The following is a 10501-nucleotide window of genomic DNA, read 5'->3' as shown; positions in this document are numbered from 1 at the left end:
AGTGTGACATTGCCCTGTGCATAAAGGATTGCTTCAAAGCGTGCCACACATCTATGGATTATTAATTTTATTGTTTACCGCATTATTATACCATCTTATTATGCCCTGATGTACTCTGCCCAGCTTACATATGCCCCACATTAGGGCTGGGAAATTAATAGAAAAATAATTGAAATATAAATTCAGCGCAATTAATAGACGTCATCTTGCGAATTTCAATTTTATCAATTATTTTTTTCCCGGTTTAAAATGTATCTGCATCTTCAGGACGCAGATATAATTGAATCCAATGGTAGAGCAGGAGATCTGCTCTACCATTCACTATATTTTGTCGGGCACGAGGCAGTCTGTCTGCGCCGTGCCGCACAGACCAGAGGGATCTCATCCACTCGTCGTTGGAACGGGGTTAGGGGAGTATGTAACTTATTATTTTTTTTAGGCACTATTGGAGGCATTATACATAGGGGGAACAATGGGGGACTTTATACTGTGTGGAGTGCAGCTATGGCGACATTATACTCTGTGAGGGCAGCTATAGGGGCATTATACTATGTAGAGGAAGCTATGGGGGCAATCTCCCGTTTTCTTCATATGTCTGGGCTGTGGGGTAGGGTGGCAAGACAGAAGCCTTTTCTAACAAAGAAAAACATCCAAGCCCCACTATGTTTTGCAAAGACCTACATCAAGTCTGCCAAAAGCTTGTGGGAAAATGTGCTATGGTCTGATGAGACCAAGGATGAACTTTTTGGCCATAATTTCAAAAGGTATGTTTGTCGCAAAGTCAATACTGCACATCACCAAAAGAACACCATACCCACAGTGAAGCATGGTGGGGGCAGCATTATAATTTGGGGCTGTTTTTCTGCAGCTGGAACTGGGGTTTAGTCAGGGTGAAGGGAAATTAATGAACAGTTCCAAATATCAGTCAATATTGTCACAAAACCTGCAGGCCTCTGCTAAAATGCTGAAGAGAAAGAGGAATTTCATCTTTCAGCATGACAACGACCCAAAGCAAACCTCCAAATCAACAAAAGAATGGCTTCACCAGTAGAAGATAAAAGTTTTGGAATGGCCCAGCCAGAGCCCAGACCTTAATCCCATTGAAAATCTGTGGGGTGACCTGAAGAAGGCTGTACACAGGAGATGCCCTCGACATCTGACAGATTTGGAGCGTTTTTGCAAGGAAGAGTGGGCAACAATTGCCAAGTCAAGATTAGGGATGCACGATGCATCGAAACTTCGATACTGTTTCGATACTCTGCATCCCCAAACGGTTCGATACCGCTATTTCCTGTATTTCGATACTTAGCTGCGCAGCCGCACAGCTAAGTATAGTAATACATGAATGTATGAGAGCGGGGCTGCGGCTGTGTAATTCAGCCATTGCCGCGCTCCTGAGTCCTGATAACAAGTGCGCGCCGTCAGGATGATGTGATGCAGCCAGCGCTCTACAAAACACCCCCATGTTCTGTCTTCAGTGCCTGAACCGCCGCTCATTAGTGCAGCGCCAGCCGCATCTCCTCATGCTGACCGCGCGCGCACTTCCTGTCAGGAGCGGGGCAATAGCTGTATTACACAGTTGCAGCCCCACTCTATAACGGCGGAGATCAGAGAAACCTCTCATCTCTGCCGTTATTCCCCTGAATGCTGCCATCAAAGCTGACTGCAGCATTCAGGAGAAAATGAGAAGGGGGATGCCCATGGATCGCGTCACAGGGAATTCCTGTGATGCGATCGAGGGCCACACCATATATGGGCAGACAGCTCAGGGTCTATTAACGGACCCCAGGGCTGTCCTACCATATTTCCTGTTGTTAGGGCATACTGAGGTATGTCCTAACAGCCTGTGTGCTATCTGTCCACAGGCTAATGTACTGGCACATATCTGATATATGTCAGTACATTAAAGTTTAAAAATAAAGTAAAAACATAAAGTAATGTTAAATAAAAAAAATAAATACACATACGCCTTTTTTACAACAAACATTAAAATAAGTCTCAATACATAAAATATTCACACATTCAGTATTGGCGCGGCCGTAATAACCTGCACAACTATTTTTTTGCATCATGTATGATGTGTACGCTGTAAAAAAATTTAACAAACACTGCCTTCTTTCACTTATTAATGTGAGGCGCTAGGTGCGATGAATTTAACCTCCATGTTCTTCACATTAATAGTAATTAACCCCATCATGTACCTCACACATTAACCCCTTGCGTACCTTCGACGTAATAGTACGTCGCTGGCCACTTATTCCAGCGTACCTTCGACGTACTATTACGGCGCAGGAATAAACTGTCACTATGTGAAATCACATAGTGACAGAACAGCGGCGGCAGCTGTCATTGACAGCTAACTGTCTCTGCTACCGGCCTGGGGACCAATTAGCAGTCCCCAATGCCGGCGATTGCTGTGATTGGTCAGTCTCTGAAGACTGACCAATCACAGCCGTCTGTGACGTCGTCTGCAGGAGAAAGCTCCTGTCACTTTCTCTGATCTCCTCACTTCTGTGAGATACGTGAGGAGATCAGAGAAAGCGGTGTAAAAAAAAAAAAACACTTTTTATTAACCCCTTCCCGAAAATGGGCGTATAGTAACGCCCTGAGGATGAAGCGGGCACAGGAGCTGTGCTCGCTCCATCTTCATCGGATGTAATATACAGCCGACATCCCACTGCAACTACAGCGATCACTGTCCTCTCCGATCGCTGTAGTTTAACCCCTTAAATGCCGCTGTCAATAGCGACATTTAAGTGATTGATACAGAGGGAGGGGGCTCCCTCTGCACCCCATTGCCCCCCCTCCCCCCCGCGAAAAATCGCGGGGTTCTGATGGTTGCAATGGCAACCAGGAAGCCTAGCAACGGCTTCCTGGTTGCCAGGTACGGGAGCCTATTAGGTCCTGCCCAAGGCAGGACGTAATAGGCTCAACTGTCAGTTGTAAAGTGACAGTTACAATACACTGCACTACATCAGTACATACAGAAGTAGTGCAGTGTATTGTGCAGGGGATCAGAAGATCAGATCTTCCAGTCCCCTAGTATGTGTAAAATAAAAAGTGGAAAAAAAAGTAAAAAAAAAGTTTTAGATAAATAAATAAATACAAGTTTACCGTAATAAAAACAATAATCGCCTTGTTTCCCTGATCAAGCCCTTTATAATTAGAAAAAAAATGGAAAAAAAAAGACAAAAACTAGACAGAATAGGTATCGCCGTGTTCGTATCGGCCTGACCTAAAAAAATATCATTATTTATCCCGCATGGTGAACACCGTAAAAAAAATACCATAAAAAACAATGACAGAATTTCCTTTTTTGGTCACGTTGTTTCCAAAAAAATGGAATAAAAAGTGATCAAAAAGTCGCGCGTAGCCAAACATGCTACCAATAAAAACGACAGTGTGTCACGCAAAAAATGTATGTACTCCGCACAGCTTACATATGCCCCCACATTATAAACTGAAACACCAGTAAAACACTAAACAAAACTACTACCAAGCAAAATCTGCGCTCCAAAAGCCAAATGGCGCTCCTTCTGGGCCTGGCAGTGTGCCCAAACAGCGGTTTATGACCACATATGGGGTATTACCGTACTCTGGAGAACCGCTTAACAATTTATGGGGCGTATGTCTCCAGTGGTACAAGCTGGGCCCAACGCATTGGGCACTGAAATAGCATATATGTGGAAAATGGCAATTTTCAATCTGCAACATCCACTGTGCACTAATTTCTGCAAAACCTTTGGGGGTCAAAATGCTCACTACACTTCTAGATGAATTCCTTGAGGGGTGTAGTTTCCTAAATGGGGTCACTTCTCGGGAGTTTTCACTGTACTGGTACCTCAGCGCAATGCAACATGGCGTCAAAAACAAATTTTGTAAAATCTCCACTCCAAAAACGAAATTGCACTTTTTCCGTTTAGACCCTTGCCGTATGTCCAAATAGCCGTTTACAACCACATATGGGGTATTTCCGTAATCAGGAGAAATTGTGTAACACATTTTGGGGTGTCTTTTCTCCTGTATTCCTTGTGGAAATGAAAAATTCTGAGCTAAATCTACAGGTTATTGGAAAAAAAAAATGTTTTCATTTTCACGGACCAATTCTAATAAAATCTATAAAACACCTGAGGGCTCAAAATGCTCACTACACCTCTAATTTAATTCTTTCAGGGGTATAGTCTCCAAATTGGGATCACATCTGGGAAATTTCTACAGTACTGGTACTTCAGGGACTCTGCAAATGCGACATGGCCCCCAGAAACCAATTCAGCAAAATCTGAGCTGCAAAATCCAAATGGTGCTCCGTCCATTCTGAGCCCTGCCGTGGGTCCAAACAGCAGTTTATTACCACATAATGGGGTATTTCCGTAATCAGGAGAAATTGCTTTACAAATGTTGAGGTGCTTTTTCTCCTTTATTCCTTATAAAAATTTGAAAATTCTGTGTTTTTTCCAAAAAAAAGTCTCTTTTCATCTTCACAGACTAATTCCAATAAATTCAGCAAAAAACCTGTGGGGTCAAAATGATAACTATACCACTAGAAAAATTCCTTGAGGGGTATAGTTTCCAAAATGGGGTCACTTTTGGGGGGATTCCACTGTTTAGGTCCCTCCAGGGCATTGCAAACGTGACACGGCACTGAAAACCATTCCAGTAAAATCAGAGCTCCAAAATCCAAATGGGGGTCCTTCCCTTCTGAGCCCTGCTGTGGGTCCAAACAGCAGTTTATTACCACATATGGGGTATTTCCGTAATCGCGAGAAATTGCTTTACAAATGTTGGGGTGCTTTCTCTCCTTTATTTCTTGCAAAAATTAGAAATTTTTAAGTTTTTCCAGAAAAAAAGTAGATTTTCATTTTGATGAATGATTAAACATTGTTCTAATTTTTTTAATTTTTTCACGAGTCAGGAAATATTATAAATTAGATTCTAATTTATAACATTTCCCAATGCTGGTCACTAGATGGAGCAATTCCCAAAATTGCAGCATTGGCATGTGGTAAAGCAACCATATTGCTTTATGCTGCAAAATTGGAGAAGACACACTCGCTCTAGTGAGCTCTCAGAATCCCCCCTCCTTTATCCCGGCTAGTGCCAGGAGAAAGGAGGGGATTGAACGTTCAAACCTCATACACTGTGTGTCGCCATTTTTTGAGCTAACACACAGTGTAGTAGGCTTACATACAGTAGTAATCACACAGTAAAACATGTACATACACAGACCTAACTTACCTGCTCCTACCGCCGCCGGTCCGTCTGCTCCCTCCGCTCCAAGTGCTTGCATTAGAACACAAGTCCGGAAGCCGCGACCGGAAGTAGTACTCTTACTGTCCGGCCGCGGCTTCCGGTCCACAAGAAAATGGCGCCGGACGTCGCTCGGCCGAAGACCTTCAATTTGGACTGTGTGGGAGCGGCGCATGCGCCGTTCCCACACAGACGGCGTACAGCATAGTGAATGGAACGGGTCCCGTTCGCATTCTCTATGGGGCTGTATGTGCCGTATTCCATGTCTGTATGTGTCGTTAATCGACACATACAGAGATGAAAAAAAAAATGGCAGCCCCCATAGACAAGAAAAAGTGCAAAAATAAAAAAAGTTAAACACAAACACACAAATAAAATCAAAAAAAATTTAATAAAACACTAAATGCAAATTTATATAAAAAAAATTCGACACCATTCCTTTAACCAGAAGTCACATAATTAGTTCACTGTGGTCCCCTTGTGTGCAATCAAAGTGTCACATGATCTGTCACATGATGTCAATATAAATACACCTGTTCTAAAAGGTCCCTGGTCTGCCACACCACTAAGCAACATGAAGACCAAGGAGCTCTCCAAACAGGCCAGAGACAAAGTCATAGAGAAGTACAGATCCATCACGCTGTGGGGGCAGGGACTGCAAAACTGGTCGGTATTGAGGGAAAGATGGATGGCAGTAAATACAGGAACATTATTGAGGGGAAACCTGTTTCAGTCTGGCAGAGATTTGGGACTTAGACAGAGGTTCACCTTCCAGCAGGACAATGAACCTAAACATACTGGTAAAGCTACACTGGATGGTTCAAGGGGAAACATTGACATGTCTTGGAATGGCCGAGTCAAAGCCCAGACCTCAATCCAATTGAGAATCTGTGGCATGACTTGAAGACGGCTGTACACCAATGCAATTCATCTAAACTGAAGGAGTTGGAGCAGTTTTGTCTGGAAGAATCTGCAAAAATCCCAGTGTATAGATGTGCTTAGCTAATAGAGACATACCCTAAGAAAGTTACATCTGTAATTGCAGCAAAAGGTGGCGCCACACAGTATTGACTTTCAGGGAGTGAATACTTATGCACATTTAAAGTTCTCTGTTTTAGTTATTGTCCGAGTCACAGTAAAAAATATTTTGCACCTTCAAATTACCAGGCATCTGTGGTTGATTTAGGCCCTGTTCACACTGAGTTTTTTTTTACGATGTTTTTTACGATGTTTTTTATATGTTTTTGATTTTAGTATGTTATTAAAAAAAAATTTATTTATTTGTGTTTTACTTTTTGATTTTTGCTGACTTTTACTTCTCTATGGGGGCTGCCATTTTTTTTTTCATCTCTGTATGTGTCAATTAACGTCACATACAGAGATGGAATACGGCACATACATCACCATAGTGAATGCGAACGGCAGCCGTTCCATTCACTATAGTTTACGCCGTCTGTGTGGGAACGGCGCACGCGCCGCTCCCACACAGTCCAAATGGAAAGTCTTCGGCAGTGCGACATCCGACGCCATTTTCATGTGGACCTGAAGCTGCGGCCGGACAGTAAGATGACTACTTCCGGTCGCGGCTTCCGTCCATATGTTCTGAAGCAAGGACTAGGAGCGGAGGCGGCAGGAGCAGGTAAGTCATGTTTGTGTATGTTCGTGTTATAACCACTGTATCTAATCCTCCTACACTGTGCATTCGCTCAAAAAATGGCGGCACAGTGTAGGAGGTTTGAACATTCGACCCCCTCCTTTCTTTTGGCACTAGCCAGGATAAAGGAGGGGGCATTGTTTGAGCACACTTGAGCGAGTGTGTCTTCTCCAATTTTGCAGCATAAAGCTTTAGCACATGCCAATGCTGCAATTTTGGGAATTACTCCCTCTAGTGACCAGCACATGGAAATTTTATAAATTAGAATCTAATTTATAATATTTCCTGACTTGTGAAAAAAATTAAAAAAATTATAACAATGTTTAATCACTTAAATACTAACTGTTTAACTAAAAAAAATAAAAAAATTCTCAAGCTCTATTTTATCCTTCTTGTGCACTGGTGCTCAAAACTGCACACAGTATAACCTGTCCGGTCTTACTAGAGATTTATACCGGTAGATCTATGTTCTTGTCATGTGCATCTATGCCCCTTTTGATTCATTCCATGATCTTATTTTCCTTAGCAGCAGCTGCCTGACACTAATTACTACAGTTACATTTACTGTGAACAAAAATTCCTAAGTCCCTTCCCATGTCAGTTTTACCCAGTATTTTTCCATTTAGTATGCCATGGTGACATATATTTTCCTTCCTTACATTTATCAGTATTAATCATTTGCCACTTCTCTACCCAAGCCTCCAACTTCTCCAGATCCATTTGTACCATCTGCCCTCCCTTAAGAAATTTAGTATCATCTGCAAAAATGTTAATTTTACTGTGCAACTCCTCTACAAGGTCATTAATATATATATTAAACAGCATAGGAGTCAATCCTGACCCCTGTGGTACCCCACTAGTAACAGTGACCCAATCAGAGTATGTACCGTTAATAAGCACCCTCTGTTTTCTATCACTGAGCCAGTTACACACACTTTGCCCCAGTCCCAGCATTGTCATTTTATGTACCAACCTTTTTATGCGGCACAGTATGAAATGCTTTGGAAAAGTCTGGATGTACTGGCACAAACCGATTAGGAAGTTTACCATAAACGTCATACAAACGTAACACACACCACTTGGAGTGTTACACTGATGCACACTGTGTCACAGAGGACATTGACTTATTTACATACCTTCCCAATTTGTGCCCAGATTTCTTCATAATGTTGTAATAATTCCTCATTGCCTTGCAAGGAAGAAGTAAGTAAGTCAGATGGAATATCATGCTGGAATGCAGACATGTGTCTTGCAAGATGTTCAGTCTAAAAAATAAAATAACAGTTTTAAGTCTTTGTTTTTGTCAAACCATGCAGTAAAAGCAATAATATACAAAGGACAGCATATACCCCATGACCGAATGTTAAAGGGGATCATCAGTCACAAAGGGCACACTTCATGTGATGATTCCGTGACTCAGGAGCTTCTGCCCCCACTATGGGATATTTCTAGATGGTGGGAGTAATGAAAACTGTTTTATTGTAGAAAAGATTTTATATATATATATATATTACATACACACACTAAACATTCGAGGTGGTCCCACAGATGCTCAACAAGTCTGTACTTGGAAAGTACTTGGAAGTCTTGGTCGTGCTCTTCCTACCACTGTCGGACATTTCTAGCCGTGTGACATGTCTTGCTGGAAGATTCCATCTGCCCCATGGAAGACAAACAGCATGTATGGGTGGATGTGATCTGCATAGATGGTTCATTCCCAAATCGGTTCCACAAGTATGAGTGGGCCCAGAGAATGCCATAAAAAAAATCCCCAGACCATAACGCTGCCGCCACCAGCTTATATTCTTCCAGCAATGGTTGCAGGGTGTTTGTTCTCTGATGTTTCTCTCCGGTCACGCCAACGTCCTTCCGATAAAGGAGAAAGCGTGACTCATCGGAAAAACCCTTTGCCAATCATCGGTGGTCCAATTCAGATGCTGCCGTGCAAATTGAAGCCTTTTTTTCCGATGCACCTTTGTTAGCATAGGAGCGGTGACCATCTGTCTGCTTCGGAACCCCATACGCAGTAGGGTTCCCTGAACTGTTGTTTTAGACACACATCTGGTAGCCCACTGGTTGATTTTTTTCTCCACTGTAGCGTGTCATTCGGCCCTCGTGCACCTTCGTAGCCAATGTTCACCTCATATCAATGTTAGGGGCCCCACCACTGGGACCTCCATTGTGAGAACGTGGGGGTTCCGAGCCCCCAGATCTTCCTCACTGCCTAACAGAGTGAGGGGAACATTGAATTGAGCAGCAGTTGAGCATACTCACTGCTGTTCCATTCAATGTCTATAGGAATGACGGAAACAGCCAAGTCGAGCATTGAGGAGGATCTTGGGGTTCGGGACCCCTGTTCTCAGGATTGGTGAGCGTTATAACACAATTTTTTTTATTTGTACCTACCTCTTTCAGAAGGTCGTCCAGCTTGTCCTGCAAGAAAATGTTAAAAAAATAGTTAAATCAGTTCAGTAAAAGTGACAGCCCTAGTTCTATCGTTTTGTGTCCACAGCATTCACGCAAACCTAGGCTTCTCCATGGTGACCGATTCCAAACAAACTCTGTGTAGTCTGATCCTGCAGTCATACTTCCTTTAGATTGCCCCCCACATACATTTGGTAGGTTTGCAAGAAATAGGGGACAGATGGAAGAGAGTATGACGACAGGATCAGACTGCGCAGGTTTATTTGCAGATTCTTACCATGGAGACACATAGGTCTGCATAGGGGCTGTAGACACAAAACTATAGGACATTTTTAAATCAAGACTATTTGCAAAGAGGCTTCATTTTAGATTTCAAACTGATAACAACATTGGTTCCAAAGGTGTACACAGCCAATAAACTCGACCGCTGTGACTGCAAAAGGGAGATGTAACAGGAGAGTTTATAGTCCATTAGAGTTATGGAGACAGCCGCAGATCACTTTCCTTTTTCTTGAGGTCTAGTTTAGGAACACATAAGGAGTCACCGGACCCCATCTCTCCTGATGAACATAAAACACTGAAATCAATCAACTATTTTTAAAGATTTTATGTTGTCACTTAGTTGTTTTTGGAGATAAATGACAGTTATGGGTATACTAAATATGTAAATGCTATGTACTTTTTATATCGTGAGTATTGTGTTTGTTTGGGAGCATTTACTTTGGATCTATATACGCCAAGTCATTATGCATGTGAAAGATGATATATGCATCGGCATTTGTTAGGGGATTCCTTCGTTTATACCTGTTAGATGGTGTGAACAGCACTGATCAGGGCATCTAAGGAGTTAAAGGTGCAGTCTCATCTCAGGGGTTTCTCTAATTTCGCTGGGTAGAGGATAGGGCAGCAGGCATAGGACTGGGTTTTAAGTTTAGGTTTGTTTTCATGAGACGATGCCTTTAAAATGGGGTGCAATTTCCGTCCAGGCCCTCATTATATATAACCCACCTCCCTGTACGCGACATATAATAATATTATAAAGAATAATAATGCTCATGACAGCGTCTAGTTCAGTAACAGGTGACAACTACCGACTCCCTCCCCTGTTCTCCGCACACCACACGCCTTGACAATGAACACATTACTGGACTGAAATCTCCCACAATTATCCCCATA

At 42.5% G+C, this 10501-nt stretch overlaps 1 protein-coding gene across 2 annotated transcripts in view; it reads right to left on the bottom strand.

Annotated features, from left to right (window-relative positions):
• The window catches only part of CENPK (centromere protein K), a 92686-nt gene that overhangs the window by 82034 nt on the left and 151 nt on the right, over window positions 1-10501 (bottom strand). Inside the window, exons 1-3 of one of the 2 annotated variants that reach the window (XM_075839103.1) lie at window positions 10130-10445; window positions 9308-9334; window positions 8038-8166 (exon numbers count right to left, since the gene is read on the bottom strand). In XM_075839103.1, coding sequence (XP_075695218.1) covers window positions 8038-8145 — 108 coding nt within the window. In that variant the 5' untranslated portion in view covers window positions 8146-8166; window positions 9308-9334; window positions 10130-10445. Of the gene's footprint in view, window positions 1-8037; window positions 8167-9307; window positions 9335-10129; window positions 10446-10501 lie in introns of those variants that run through there. The other variant, XM_075839094.1, reaches the window with a different exon arrangement.

This window comes from Rhinoderma darwinii, chromosome 1 (genome assembly GCF_050947455.1).
Source record: "Rhinoderma darwinii isolate aRhiDar2 chromosome 1, aRhiDar2.hap1, whole genome shotgun sequence".
Taxonomy (NCBI): domain Eukaryota; kingdom Metazoa; phylum Chordata; class Amphibia; order Anura; family Rhinodermatidae; genus Rhinoderma; species Rhinoderma darwinii.
Note: the sequence above shows the minus strand (reverse complement) of the source record. Positions and strands in the feature narration are given on the sequence as shown.